Source organism: Pogona vitticeps, chromosome 1 (assembly GCF_051106095.1).
Source record: "Pogona vitticeps strain Pit_001003342236 chromosome 1, PviZW2.1, whole genome shotgun sequence".
Classification (NCBI taxonomy): domain Eukaryota; kingdom Metazoa; phylum Chordata; class Lepidosauria; order Squamata; family Agamidae; genus Pogona; species Pogona vitticeps.
The window spans coordinates 53,778,187-53,794,857 of NC_135783.1; the positions used below are offsets into that span (position 1 = coordinate 53,778,187).

The window sequence follows — 16,671 nt, forward strand, 5'->3', positions numbered from 1 at the left end:
TATTTTTAATTTATACCTCTGTTATTATCACTGCATTATTAATATGCTATGATAAGCTGGAAAATAACTCAGTGGTGCCTCCTCCTGCCACATAATAGCCCTCATGATAAATTGTCCCCCCGCAATCTGAAAAGATTCACAATTCCCACTGTATGTCAAGTACCAGTCTCCCGGGGAGCACCATTTCCTCACTTGTGTTGCTGCTGAACTTTCCCAAAAGGAGCATGGGGCCTCCTTATGTTTATCGCATCTGCACATGCTGTTATCAATCAGTGTGCATGCCTTCACCTTCTGTGTGGCCAGACAGCACACACATCCTTTGTGCCGCTGTTAGATCTTGTGCCAGCACAGAGCTCAGTACGCTCCTGAGAGATGACAGTAATTTAAAGGCAAAATCCAATGTTTAAATTATTTGCAGGCAAGGCAAAGACCTTTGGAGAAGGGCAGATGCCAGAGTTTGGGGTTAAGGTGTATGGGCTGACTTAGCTGAATGAAGATTATTATTCATCATGTTTGGAATACAGATATCAGTTACCCATATGCAGGGTTGTAAAACAAAGATTCCTAGGAAGGATAATTATGTCTCACACTATTTTAATAGACATGTTGCATTTCAGGTGGGAGAAACATCTATACATTTGTAGCATTCTTATTCAGTAATTTTTTTTTTTTAAAAATGCACATCTATTTCTTTCATGAGAAATCAGTGAAGAGCCTTGTGATACATTGAAAACAAAGAAGTTTTACACGGCATAAACTGTCATGGATTGCACTCCACCTCAAGAGATGCACCAAGCAACAATATGCTTGCTTTTTCTGCAAGAGACTAGCAGAGTTTCCTTCTTCTTAGTAAATTTTCTTTTCTTTTTAATTCTTTTAAATTATTTTTCAATAACACTACAGAAAAACCTTAAAACATAAAACACAAAAACAACACAATGATACAAAGTGCTCACACACACTGGGACCACCTGGAGATAAAAACAATTTTCATTCTAGTTTACAGCACCCCATTCCTCTTCCAAAACTGCATTGATTCTTATGAAAGCATGCAGCCTTTCCCTTTTTAAAACACGAACTCAATAAAATTCTCCCCATGTGTCAATAAAAATATCCTTATTTAACCATTGCTTTTTAATTTTCATATTAAATATTAATTTATCATTAACAGCCATATTCGAAACTTCTTTATACCATTCTTCCAATTGAAAACCATGCTTAACTTTCCATTTCCTCCCTACCATTAATCCTGCTGCTGTTAATAAATTTTAAATTAGTTATTTCATTGCCCAGCTCCACTGATCATTAATAAATATTGATGAAGGTGCTATTTTAGGGCAAACCTCTATATTTAACTTTAATATTTAATTTATTTCCTTGAAGACAAATCTCCAGAATTTCAATATATTCTCATATTCCCACCACATATGGAAATAAGTACCTTCTTCCTGACACACCTTCCACTGTGGATTAGAATATTTAGTCTCCATATGATTTAATTTCACCAGAGTTAAATATAATCCCCACAGTAATTTATACATTTTTTTTCCTTTAATTGTCTTTTAACCCATTTATTCTTCTACAACTTGGTACTTATTTCCTCTCTCAAATCAAATTCCCATAATCCTTTAAGAACATCTTGCTGGGGATTTGAAAGAGGGACTGCAGGGTAGACGGACCACAGGACTCCAGTCCACTTGCCCAGCGTAACACTGGAGCTGGATAAGTGCCCTGGCCAGCCTGCTTGCTGGTTTTTCCCTTCCTCTGCCCCTGTCCCTATTGTATGGGGCATGGGATGGTATTACAAATTATTTTTAAACTGCATTATGGGTATTTCATGTTTGTGGGTTTTTTTTTTTTACAACTTCAGATCCATATGGCATGAGGGCAGCAGGCAACAGCATGTTTGCCCAGGATGGTAAAGGAATCTATCTGTACAAGGAGCTGGGGTACAGGGCTGAGGGCCTGGCACTGCCCTCAGGCGGTAGACAGTCATAGAGTGGCATACACCCAGATAAGTGACCTCCAGAGGACTGCTGCTCCTAGTGGAATCTTTAGTGGCTGCTGAAGCAAATGCTGGTTGGCCTCTCGATGCATTGGAACCAATCTCAATGATGGGCCAGGGACAGCTACTGTAAGAAACCACTTCTGAGTATTCTATAGCCAGAAAAAATTGGAAAGGATTAATGTAAACTGGAGTCAACTTGATGACATGTAATTATTACTAATGATGAGATAGCATACAAAGGTGCCCAAAGATGTGTGTAGAGTTTAAGCAGTTAGGAGCAATGACATAGGGCTCAAGGTTTTCTGATTATTTGCTTTCTATTCAGTTGACATTGACTGATAAGTTCCTTCTACTTCTTTCTTCATTCAGATAGATATTTGACAATCTAGTGTACTCAACAAGCTCAGAAAAGAGTACCTAGTCACACCCCTAGTCACAAAATAATACTCTTCTTTCTATAATTGCTTTCTCCACTTGATGTCTTCCTTATATGTTGGTGGTTCCCACATTTCTTGGCAGCACACATCATTTTTTATGTTTGAGAAACTCTCAGGCCCTCCAGCTCTTCTCTACTAACATTCTACTTGCTCTGAAAAAAGATTTCAGTTATAATTTAAAATTACAGGTAAACACAAAAACATACCAAAATATTTTAAATTAACTCCATATTATGCAATTTGAATATTAAAGTATTTTTGTCTTATGGAAACTGTATAATCTTGCATCTCCTTGGAATTTATTTGAACCTACAATATTATGCTGAAAAGCAAGTTGAGTTGTGGCAAAATTATCAATTTTAAATTGACTCACCATTTTATTTCTACATATGTCCCTCTGACAAATGAGGGTTGGTTTGGAAACACTCTGATTTAATTGGACCTGCTTCTTAATAGATAGTGGTTTACTTTGGACAAATCCTGAAATATTCCAAAGTAGCTCTTCTTCATCTCTAGATTTAAGCTTTGCCTGAAGCTTAATCCATATCACTAGTGTGTGCTGAAAAAGTTGATAACTGAGCAACTGATTAGCTATGCTTTTAACGCAACTTACAATATTTATTTCAAATGACAATATGTAACACACAAAAGAGCCAAATGACAGCAACGAAAGCACTAAATAATAAAACACAAAAGGAAATATCCAAGACCCAATTTCCAAATTTGTTCATATGTTGGGCTAAAGATGGAAAGATAATACAGAATATTCTCACCTTTCACTTTATTCCATAATATAGACCCCTGTTTGCCTTTATGCCACCTTTTGGTTTTGAAACACAGATACAGTGGTGCCTCGACCTACAGCCGTCCCAACATACGACCATTTCGAGTTGCGACCAGCTCCAGCCACAAAATTTTCTTCGACTTGTGGCTGGAGCTTTGAGTTGCAAACAAAAGAGGCAGGGGAAAAAGGCGGGAAATTCAAATTACAGGAGTAACCATTGGTCGACAAAGAGCTTCTTTGTAGTTCTTTCGCCCCAACGGTTAGAGTGTGTGCATTTGTAGAGAGGCTTCGGATTGCCTGGTGCTGCTTTCTGCTCCTAAGTAAGTACATTTACTTTGTTTTGCAGCATGGGTTTGGGTTTGGGGGTTATGTTTCTGTGCTCTGATATTTTGGGTGTGCTTGGTGTGTCTGTGTTTTTTTCAGCCCCATCGCGTTCCGGTGGGGCTGGCTGTGTGTGTAGTTTTTTTAATTTTATTTTCACCCCCATCGCATTCCAATGGGGCTGGCTATGTGCCTGTGTGTTTCTTTTATTTTTAGCCCCCATGGGTCTGGCTTTGTGGTGGGTTGTGTTTATTATTATTATTATTATTATTATTATTATTATTATTATTATTATTATTATTATTATTATTATTATTATTATTATTATTATTATTATTATTATTATTATTATTATTATTATTATTATTATTATTATTATTATTATTATTATTATTATTATTATTATTAGCCAAGAAAGGGTTAATGGGGTTTCAGTGCATTTTAATGGGAAATGGTGCTTTGACTTTCGATGGGAAATGGTACTTTGACCATTTGGAGTTAAGACCGTTCTTCTGGGACCGGATTAAGTTCGTAAATCGAGGCACCACTGTAATTTTTAAGTGTTAAACGCTGCATGGGTGGCTGCAACTTATTTAAAATCTCACTCTGCTATGACTAGAAGTCCTAGGAGAGCCAATTTACCTCTCATTATTGAGAAAATGGGGGTTCAGATGAGTCTAGGGACTAAAGGCTGCAAAATAGCCTTGGGTGCGTCATTTTGCCCTCTGAACACTGTTCCCATCCTTGTTGAGTATCATTTGAGGCCACAGTTCTTCTACTCATGAAGTGGAATTGTCTCTGGTACAACAGAAAGCCATGGAACTTGCCTCCTATGTACTATCTTGGTACAGCCTCATATCTTCAATGCACCACAAGTAATATATTTAGCCAAGACAAAGTGAGTGTCTGGCGAAAGAGCAGAACTGTGTGACCTTGTGGCTGAATCAATAGACTCCACTGGATCATTAGTCTCTGTTATTACAGCACTGCTTTAGTGCAGCCTCCAACAGTGTTTCCATCCTGTCATTTTCCTCTGAGCAAGGCTCATGGGCACATGCAGAGAGGAATCAAATAACAAAAGGGTTTTAGTGAGAAGAATAGCTTCAGAATAAGAACAAATACATTATACACAAGGCTTTGTTTCAACACAGATTTGCTTGGATCAGAGCAATATTGCATCAGTTCCAACTAGATCTGAAGCATTTCAAATCTAAATTCGTTTTATTCAGCATCACAACAGAACCAACATTTAACGTTAAGACAAGGGTGGGTGCTTTTTTAAAAAAGTTTTTTTAGACCACTAATGTTACAGAGCTAGGAGTGGAGCAGAAAAAATGTTCCAAAATCCAGTGGGAGGTGGGAGGTCTCATATTTCATTGCTCACTAAGGGTGCAACCAATCCTGACCTGGGTTAATCTAGATCAGTAGATCTTAACCTTGGGTTACTCAGGTGTTTTGGACTGCAACTCCCAGAAGCCTTCACCACCAGCTGTCCTGACTGGGGTTTCTGGGAGTTGCAGTTCAAAAGCATCCGAGTAACAAAGGTTAAGAACCACTGGTCTAGAACAGTGGTTCTTTAACCTTTGTTACTCAGGTGTTTTTGAACTGCAACTCCCAGAAACCTCAGCCAGCAGAACTGATGGTGAAGGCTTCTGGGAGTTGCAGTCCAAAAACATCTGAGTAACAAAGGTTAAGAACCAGTGGTCTAGAACATCCGAAATATTTTTTTTTAAAAAAAAAAGAGAGAGAACCACACCTCTGTACTGCATAGCCTGATTGTGCACATGACTGCCTTGATCTAATAAAGGTATCACCTACCCCACTGTTCATTTCAAAAAGTGTACAAGGACCACACTATTTTTTCTCCTTTTCTTATAATCTTATTCGTCTCCAAAGAACTAGCTGTGCTGGTCTATGCAAGCATATCATACAAACAAAACAAAGAAAAAACCAAGAAACACGAAGTTTCTCTTTTTCTCGCCTTTTTTGTTCTTTTATTAGTTTCTTTTCTAATTTACAGTAAACATTTCTATAGGGAGTTCAGCTTAAATATATTTAGAACTCTGTTCAAAACACAATTTTGGAAGTTGCAACAGAACAAACAGATTAATTAATTTGGCCTAGTCTAAGGTCAAAAAAGCCTGTGTAATATGTAGCACTCAATAAAAAAATGGTGAACCAAGAAAAAGAAAATATATGGCTATGTGTGGGGTAAGGTGTTGGAGTGTTTTAATCAAGCTATTGAGAAGTATAGGTGCAAATTATGCCATTTCAAAACTTTTAATTCCAAGATTGTAGTTTGCTTTATTGAATTCTACTATAATCTGTGATTATGACGATAATGATGATGATTCAAAACACTAGGCAGTTGTTTATTATTCTTATTGTTCTTGTTTTCTTATTATTCACTTTGTTATTTTAAGAAGAGAAGTTATTAATTTAGGGACTGGCTTTTTGCAGAAGAACCCAAACTCAACAATTTCTGAGTCTACTTCACTAGCACTCTTAACAAACCTGTCATATAAAGTGTTATAATACAACTGACATTTGAAACATTAATCTTATATTAATGGGAAAGCTTACTATGCCACTCCGTTTTTGAGAGCAAATGTACCTCAAAAGAGATAAACATAGTATATCAGGAGGAAAAATATTAAGAATGATACCATTGATGAGTAAAGGCAATATCATGCTTCAATAAGAATATTGCTTTCCCAGTAAAAGGATATAGCTGTAAAGTTGTCACTGGGGTCAGCAATAGGTAGCAGAATTGGAGTACAGAACAACTGAACATCCGATATTTCCACATAAAATAACATATTGTGCCATTAACAGAGTAACACAATTATAGCAGAACAGAAGTAAATTACTGCAATGCTCATGAGTTGTGAATTACCTGAAACCTCAACAAGTTTTTACCAGACCTGCACTTACAACATGTACTACACCTGCTCTTTTTCTTAGTTACTACAATCATGGGTCCTACAAGTTCTGAGGTTGCCTCTTTTCATAACACATTACCTGTGTTTCTAAAGTCAGCTAAAGCTTTTCTGGATCTCAGCTTCCAGAACCCCTTGAGAATGGCCAGTGGAAGCTGTTGTTCAAAAAGGCAGATTTTCTAAGTTCTGGACTTAACCCAGATTTAACCAACTCCAGACCCAGGTCTACCAGGAAGAGGTCTGCTTTGGGACACTCATCTTCCAAACAGAATAGGTATTTAAGAATGCAGTGTTTGCTACACATAAGAAAAGTTGCTATTGGCACTAATTGATAATGCATATGGAAACATAGAGCAGTACAGTGAAAGCTTGACCTAAAAGCTGTGACTGCCATGAGCAAAAGAGTGTTGTGAATGATAGTCTAAACTAGAAAATCCATTAAATGTTGCATTCATCCAAAACTGAAAACGGAGTTTGTTACATTACTGGAAGTACATTATCCCCACTTTTAATTTCAGTTTGACTATTTTACAATATGCTACAGACCAGGTTGTTTGGCCAGGATTCACCCAAAACTACTGTGTGGATTAAACTCACAGCTATCATTGAAAACAAATACTGTAAGTTATTGTCTAAGTTAAGCGCTTCTATGTAACTGCATCTGTTTCGCTCTACCAGTCAGATACTCAAAACTCATGGATTTACTTGACAGTACACCAATTGGAGTCATCTGTATCTGCCAGATAAGGCCACTTAAATGTATCATCAAGGATCTACTGCTGTAGAGTTTTGAATTTTTGGTTAAATTCCTCTAGCTGCATAGCAGAATTGCAGAAATTCACAAGGAAGAATGGCTTCATGTTCCCCAGAGTAGTCCACCCATTTTTTATTAACTGGCCCTTACAGTCTCAACAATTCACTCTCAGACATTTGTAGTAAAAAGAACGCAAACCATTTCCTTTACTTACAGTTGTGAACAGATCAAACAGCTGGTTTGCTTCTTTTGCCTCTGAACACATGATGTATACATGCCATTGCAAACCAGCCCACCCTAATCAATGCCTATCTGCATTGGAATCCTTGTCAAGAGGCTACTGGTGTTTTTAAAATGCACATAGGACTGCTCCATTTTGCTTCAGTTCCACTGTGTGTGATCACTGGGATCAACCCAAAGAACTGGTTGGTAGTTTCTTTGCTTAAGCTACTTAACGATCATATGAAATGGGTGGCTTCTTTGCTGCTTGTCTGTAGAGGGGATGGGAGAGGAAGTTTTGTATTTCTTTTTAATTGTTGTTAACACATTAGTGATACTTTGAAATGTTTTTTTAAACCTATCAAATCATTGTTGGTGCACTGTGTCAGTTAGCAAAAATTGAAAAGAAATGCAAAACTCCCTGTCCCCCTCCGCAGATGAGCAGCAAGGTAGCTTTCAATTACTCAAGATCATTAAGTGACTTAGGCAAAACCTGGAGGAAGAGACAGGAAGGGGATGGGGGGGGAGAGAGTCTTGTTTTCTTTTGCCTTTAAAGGGAAAAGAAATTTGTTTATAGTGCTAAATAGGGTTGTTTGTGGTGTGGTTGCTCAATGACATACAGTACCTCAAAGCAACCCTATTTATCATAATTTAGACCAATTCAGACCATGATAATTGGGTCATCTATTTGCAACCTGATATGACTGCCCACAAAATCCAGTTGCAGAACACTTCAGTCTCCCAGGACATTATGTTACATATCTCAAACTACCTATGTAAAGAAAAATATTTAGAAACAAAGATGGATTAGAGGAAGAGAGAATCACAGATCTCAGAGAATAAATAAGAACCAAGGATTCTTAGGACACTATATGCAGTATATTAATACTCTTAATTCATCTATAGTTTTGGATATGTGTGTACTGAAATGTTCTTTTCCTTGACACAACACTAATGTTAATGCACTTCATGAAAACCTTCTGATTGCTGATAACAGACTGCCTATGTGATAGCACTTTGACTGATAATTACATACAAGTATCAGCAACATCACTATTATTTTGAGAGCTCATTAGAAACTACTTATCATCGACAAGGCTATGGGGATGGTCCTGCTGCCTCTTTCTAAACACTGTTGTACCCCTTCATGTATATAAGGCTAAAAAGAACTTTATTTTATATTATACCATTTGTACAGCACATATACCCTAAAATACAAGCAAAGATCAACTTTGCCATTTTTTTAAGAGATGATGGACTGGAGATGTAATGGGTTCTTATCCCTGATCTCTGATCACACCTAAGCACATACATGGTTCCTAGTGCAACCAGCAAAAGGACAATCTACTTTATGGTAAGGGGCACACATAGAGTCAGATTTTCTGGTTTAGAAATCTATATTTAAACACGGAAAATATGCTTTAAAAATGGTTTTGTTTAGAAACATTGTTTATGGTTTGATTACTTGAAAGTGTTTTGTGGCTGCTTTTGGTTTTTTAAGACAGGTCATTTTGAAATGTATTAAACATTTTCTCGAATATGTAGTGTTAGTTGGACCTCAGCCAGTAAAGACCTCAGTCAGATCCATCAAACCTATTTACTGAGGAATATCACTTGTCATGGGCCACTCTAACATGAAGGCAAAAGGCCACCTGGCTTTCATTCCAAGTGGAACTATTTAATGTATAGAACAATCGGTTTGGCTACAATGATGAACACACATGTCTTCTTTAAAATGGCTCATGGGGTATTCCTTCTTGTTTCTATTTCAGTAACCATGGAAACTCTAAGGAGAAACAGTTTTTGTTCTTTCTCTCAGAAATTGTTTCCAAGGGGAAACAGTTTTAACTCTCGTGAGTCCTACAACAACTCTCTTTTGACTTACTATGTGCCCCAAAGCTGAAGTTTCAAAAGGAAAGACAGTTTTTCTTTCTACATTCTTTTTAAAATATTCTCAGGATGAATATTTGCAGTACATATTTTAGCAGCTCAATAGGCATTACACAGAACATAGGAATATTGATAAATATTTGTGCAACCCAAAAAATCTTCCCATACACAGATTTTCTAGAGTCAGCTCCAGAGCTGTCTGCTAGAGCTTTCCTCTGTTCCTTATCTCTTTTTCCTGCTCTTCAATTGTCCATCAAGACCGACAAACTGAGCAAGCTAATACAGTGGTGCCTCACTAGACGATGATCATCCGTTCCACTGAAATCGCTGTTTAGCGAAATCATTGTCTAGTGAAAAGCATTTTCCCATTGGAATGCATTGGAACCTGTTTAATGCGTTCCAATGGGGAAGAATCGTCGTTGTCTAGCGAAGATCGGCCATAGGAAAGCCACTTTGCGAACCGCCGACCAGCTGTTTAAATCACTGTCTTGCGAAGCTTAGGTCCTGAAAACACCTGTTTTGTGAGCACAGAGGGAGCTATCAAAATCGTTGTCTAGCGAAAATCAGTTTGCGAAGCAGGGACCAAACATTGTCCAGCGAAATTCCCCCATAGGAATCACTGTTTTGCGAATCACTATAGCGATCGCAAAAAGTCAATGTCTAGCGAAAAACCTGTCATGTGGGGTAACTGTCTAGCGAGGCACCACTGTAACTTCTTTGACACAGATAGGCCAGAATCCTGTTGCTTAAATTGTACTAAATAGGCCTACTGAATCAATGGAAATTTAGTGAGTAAACATCCCCGTAAGTTCCATTGATTTCAAATGATACTCTACAGTGACTCACTATTTACTATTAAACTCGCATTCAGAAAGTGACACCAAGCAAGAGGATATTCCGGAAGCTGACTCCTTTTCTCATCAGTTAACCACTTCTCTCACACACACTAAGCTATTTTTAGTACTGTTTTCTGACAAGTATGAATAGTAGTGTAGACCATCTTGACTGCTACCATTGGTGTCGTCAACATTCAGGCTGCCCTTTGCTATGGAAAGCTTGGCATCCTTTTTCCTGCTGGCAATGGGGGGCATGACACTCTGCACCAATATCAGGCCACTTCCTGGTGTTTTGAATTGCAGATACAGAAACACAATACAGTATCCTCACATTTATAATCTGGAGGGTTTTTGAGAATTGAATCCATGATTAAGATGACATTGAAATAAATCTGCTGTACCATGGCAAAAATACTTCCATGTTTGTTTTGTTTCTGTTATATATATATTAACATGGAAGCATTCTTAGTTTGAAAGGAAAAGCAGAAACATATTATGTTCTCACAAAAGAGAAGGGAAGACAAAGAGCATCCAATGCATAGGCACTAAGGCTTGGGCAGGATCATATAGCTAGAAATAATGTTTAATTTTATTGCTGTAATGCCCAGCCACCCCAAGATCTGGCCCAGGGAGAAGGGATTAATTGAATACTTTGATCAACAAGTAAGTCACATATCCCTGACCACCTACTAGAAGACCATGAGGGGAGTTATGTAACCATGTGGGATAATCCTGACTCTGCCATAGCCCAGTCCTCAGGTAAGGTAAAGTAAGGTAAAGGATCCCCTTGACATTTAGTCCAGTCGTGTCCGACTCTAGGGGGCAGTGCTCACCCCGTCTCCAAGCCATAGAGCCAGCGTTTGTCCGTACACAGTTTCCGTGGTCACATGGCCAGCACGACTGGACACGGAACACCGTTACCTTCCCACCGTGGTGGTACCTATTTATCTGCTCACATTTTTACATGCTTTCGAACTGCTAGGTTGGCAGGAGCTGGGACAAGCGAAGGGAGCTCACTCCATTACGTGGATACGATCTTACAACTGCTGGTCTTCTGACCTTGCAGCATAGAGGCTTCTGCGGTTTAATCCGCAGTGCCACCACATTCCACAGGTACTGTTACTCTAAGCAGAAATCTATTACTATCATGTACAGGTTCAGAAGGTATAGAAAAGGGTTCTACAAACATACTGAAACACATACACAGTGTTCCTCCATGTGAGGACGGACTGTGAGTCAGTCAATACTTCACGTGGTGTAGTGGGGTAGTCAAGTTGGCTGAGTATCACTGCTGTGTTTTTTTAATTATTAATATATTTTAGAAAAACTCTTCTCAGGATTTTTTTAGTTTGCTTTAAAATGAGGCGAAACAATTTACTTATTTATGAAGCAATAGCCTTAATATAAATAGATTCCATTCATCTTCAGGGAAGCCATTTGCCATACTGATTGGGGGTCTCTGGCAGTTGTAGTCTCCCCCACAAAGTATTCCCCCCCCCCCAATCTCTGAAGCAAAGCACTGCTCATCAAACAATTCAATGTATGTTCCAGGAATAACTATGGGAATTCATGATAACATCTGTCTGCAATCCTGCTCTTGTCGCAACTAATTGTACAAGTGAAATTATCTGTGGAGTAGATGAGTATGCAGAGATTTGTATTAGTGAGTTTGAAACCAATTCTAAACCAATTCTGCTATATATAGCTCATAATGCTATACACATTTCTTACTTTAATTGGATTTGGTTGGGAATTGATCTGGAAGGTTCATGGAAGATAGGTGACGTGTACATTACTTCATTCACTGTTCCCTCATCAGGATTTTTGAGTCTCAGCTGCAGTATTGCATTTGACACTGGAGCACCTCCATTAAAAAGTAATGTGAGTATGGTGTCAGAGCGGTGAAAGTTATATTAAGGTAAAAAAATAATGAAGCAATCTCATCAGCTCTATTGTCACCTTTAATGTGCTGTTAAAGGCAGATGTACTTGAGAAGAATTATTTCATCCTCCAACAAATCTCAATATGTCACACAAAGTACCTAATGACAGTTACACAAAAAACAGTCACACAAGATACCTAACAACAAGCAATCTGTTATTTTTCATATGTGTCAGTACATTTTAAAAATACACCAATGGGCCAATAATGTACTAAGTTTCAAGTGACCAGAAGTCCCACCACTGCAACAATGCTGGATATTACTGCTTGTGAAAACCTCACTGCTTAAGAGGTGGGCAGCTTTCTTTCTGGAGAATACTGCTTGTGCATTGGCAATGCTGGTACAAGCAGTGCAATCCCCACATTGTGAGACTGAGAGGATTTTTCCCCTTAAGAGGAGGTCAACAAGAAACAGCAAAATTGACACTTTAGGCTGCACTCTTCTGTGAACTGTCCTACACTCGACCTGTTCAAAAACAACAGCCTAAGCTAGAATAGAATTCTAGCCTGAACTAGAGTAGAGCAAATAATTAGATGAGATTTGTTAAGCCAATACTTTTGTAAGTCCCCTGGGATATATGGGTCTACTCTAGTTCTGACTAAAAACCAGAGCTAGCTTACTTAGGACAGTAGAAGGAGCCTCCTTAATGTCTCTGAAACTGTATAAGATAGCAAGAATCTTTACAAATAAATATTAAGAATGGATATCCAGATGCTTCAGTCCTAAGCAACAATTAAATCAGAAAGATACTACACAAGTGCAGTTTAGTACCTATTGATTATTCCGAAAAATCCTCCAAATAAATGAAACATCATTCTGTAAATTACCCCGTGTAAAGTTGATGAAGTTATGAACTGCAGTGATTTTTTGGAAACAAAATATGTCCAATCCCCCCAAAGATCCTGAGGCTCCTGTGAAATCCCTTTTGTCATCAGGAAGCCATTAGGAGCACAAGCTGGGGTAGAGGAGTCTTTAATTACAAAAAATGTCTGCCACAGGGATGATTTTACTGGTGGCAGTGATTCTCTGTAATAAAAGACTGCCCTCATCTCATGGCGTTCAATGACTTCTGGATGACAAAAAGGATTCCCTGGGAGCCTCAGTACCTTTTGGGAGTGGGGTTTATAATCAGAAACACTTAAAAAAACACCACAGCTGATAACATCAGCAGTGTTACGCAGCATAATTTTTAGCACCAGCCAATATTGTAAACCTTTAGATATACTGTTTTTGCTTAAACCCAGATCATATGTCTTAGGGTCATTTTTGATGTTTAACCTTTGTAAAAATGCTTTCCAAGAAATGTGCATAAAAGGGATATATTTCCCTCTACAGCATGGACACAACTACAGGTGAATTGAAGTGGAAGGTTTCTTTTCACTGCATCTATGGATGAAACTGCACCCATTCCAAATGCAGGCAAGAATGCTCAATAATAGCTCTCTGCCACTGGAACCCTTCTTCTGCATCTACCAAAGCATTTGCACATCTTGCAACCACTAGGTATAAAGGGCCTTAGGAACTAAGGCAAGAAACAAAGAGCTGGCTTCAGTTTAAGTAACTACATGATGCCAGCCAGATATCTCAGTGAGTTGGGAGTACCTAGCTGAGGAGCCAGAGTCAGGAATTCAATTCTCCATTGTGCCTCTTGGGAGAAGAGCCAGCTCATGTGCCTTGGACAAGTTACATGATCAGAGCATCTGCAGGAGAAAAGGTCAACACACCATTTCTGAGTACTCGGTACCTAAGAAAACCTGGCAAGGATTGCCACAAGTTGGAATTGCATTAATGATACGTAATACACACGTAAAATATGATTCATTAGTTTAAAATCATGTAAAGAACTCTGCTTGTCCCAGCTCCTGCCAACTTAACAGTTTGAAAGCATGTAAAAATGTGAGTAGATAAATAGGTACCACCTCAGTAGGAAGGTAACGGCATTCCATGTCTAGTTGCACTGGCCACGTGACCACGGAAACTGTCTTTGCACAAACACTGGCTCTATGGCTTGGAAACGGGGATGAGCACTGTGCCCTAGAGTCGGACATGATTGGACTAAATGACAAGGGGAACCTTTACCTAAAGAACTCTGCATGTGGAAGAGGACACATTGCTGAATAAATGAAATTAATTTCATAAAAATATGTGTATTTGAACAGAGATTAGAAAATTAGTTGGGGGGCATGTTAGCTGGAGTATTTGGAGTGTTTTAGTCCAAAAAGAAACATTTCCCATCTTTGCATTTGAAAAGAGAATGAAGAGTTGCACAACGTACAGGATCTAAAGGATGCAAACTAAAGGAAATATAAATAAATCAGTGACATCTGTGAGACAGCCACTGATTTAAATGAGAATTTAAACCCTTCATTTTCTTCACTTCATATCAACTCTACGTATGCATATGCCCGAGTAAGCTATTATCATTATCTTACCATTTGACCATGCTTGAATTTTTTATATACTGTAACTTTTGTGTCCTTTAAATTTTGACTGCACAAGTCATATTTTTCATCTGCAATTATTTACATACATTCCATAGTCCTATCTCTAATGTATTAAAATATACAACATGCTGCAAATGTAAAATAATGAGACACTGAAATGAAATTATATGAGCTTTAGGTCATAAAGACAGGGTAACTTCAAGACACACGGAGGAAAGCAGGAATGTATGCTAGAAACTGCCGATTACATGAATTAAGCATTGTTTCTACCATCCTATCATTTGAGAAGCTTCTGTTTCATTTCTTCAAACATGTCCTTTCCATAATATCTCTGATAAATTGTTGTGAAAGGAAATAAGGACCCTCTTGTGCACCCTAAAAATAATTTTACAAAGGCTCTTCCCAAAGGGAACCAAACAAAGAGTTTGGTAGTAAGAGCAGACAGATGTTCTGATTTCATTCCTGAATTTAATGAAAACGAAAATGAGTTCACAATGGATGGTTCATCCACAGCCATTCACAGTTTTCTGCCAAATGTATTACTAATTTGTAATGTTCACACTAACCTTTTAGGAGTACAGCTAAAACTCGAGGATTTGAAGTTTTTCCTCAGCCTGACAGTTTCCATAGTTTTCCCCTCTAATGTTCCACAGGCTGGGGAGTTGCTATCCCCTAAAGAGTCCATCTAGAATCTCAGATAACTGCTGAGGCAGCCTCAACAGGCAACCTGTCGTGACAGGATGTAATGGGGGAAGGTCTCATTCCACACAAGTAGGAGGAATTGGTGCTGTGCTACTCAGACCATGGGCTGCTGGTAGCTGTCCACAGACCTTGTTGGAGGCTACAAAAAGATCTGTGCATCCTGATGAAAGAAACAGGCGAAGGTGCCCAACCTAAACAACATATCTCACCAATCTCCTCGGAAAGTGCTTGTTGTATTTTGTGATGGTTCTTCCCCCCCCCCCCGCCCCGTAACTTAATGATGTAAATGGCTTTTGGAAAAAAGATGGGATATGAATGTAGTCAATAACATGAAATATGAAAATCAAGTGAATGCTCGGCATTGGTTGTATTCACACCATAAAGTGTGAATAAAAGTGCTTTTAAATCTCAGTAATAAGTCAAAAGAAAAATCTGACGTGTGGCACATGTCTGTTTAGAAAAATTTGTTTGCTGTTCATCTGTAAGGCAAAATTCCTACATCGTCCACTTCAGGGCAGGACTTAGGATAATATTCCTCAGAACTCAATAAATTATAGTAATATAAAAATATACAGAATGTACTATAAAGATTCATTTTAGAATACACTTAGTAGCCCTAGTATAAGGACAGCATGCAAGTTTTCTGCATAAAATATAACATAACTGTCCATCTTCTGAATACAAAGGTTTCTTCCCTAATAAGAAAAAGTAAATAATGGTTAAATAAATATCAGTTACAGGTTAATCCCTACCTTGCCCAAACCAGGAGTGTCTTTCACTTTGTTGACAGCTCTCAGCAAACATGGTGGAGCAGGTGGAGGAGAAGTCTGCAGGATAGTGCTAAACTTCGTAGTAAACAGATGAGATTCAGAAACAGAGGACGTAGAAGGTCTATGTTTCTTTTTCTTGGATGACAAGTTCAACTTCTGTGCAGCTCTGTAAAGGAAACACAATAAAGAGTTTAACAAATAGCTACATAAAATTAATAGCATCTTACCGACAGTGGATATCGAAGCAGGCTCACTGACTAAGAAAAGCTTTTTTTAAAATCAAACCCATTTTAAGTCACTTCTTTAAGAGAAAAACTGTACTGATCCAAATGAATTTCCTTACTATGAACCAGTAAATAGTTAAATAGAGTCCAAATTATACATTTCCTCCTTATTCCACAGAGTTCTTTAGCACACAGGCTCCATTGTAGCCAATCATCAAATTAATGAAGCACAGAAACTGCTATTTGTGTTTGACAATTCAGTTTCATAAGTGGACTTTTTGCTCACAAAGAACGGTTTTCATTCCTACATGTTTCGAAGCAGTGTGACTGCCCGTGGAGTCTCTGGAAACAAACAGCCAATCTTAATTACGTTAATGCTCATTATTAGATGCCCAAGTGAA

General features: G+C 38.2%; 1 protein-coding gene across 2 annotated transcripts in view; it reads right to left on the reverse strand.

The window, feature by feature from the left end:
- KIF26B (kinesin family member 26B) overlaps positions 1-16,671 on the reverse strand; it is a 378,172-nt gene that overhangs the window by 117,898 nt on the left and 243,603 nt on the right. For both annotated transcript variants that reach the window (XM_078383091.1, XM_020788400.3), the window contains exon 5: positions 16,029-16,212. In XM_078383091.1, the coding sequence (XP_078239217.1) occupies positions 16,029-16,212 (184 nt within the window). The remainder of the gene's footprint in view (positions 1-16,028; positions 16,213-16,671) is intronic.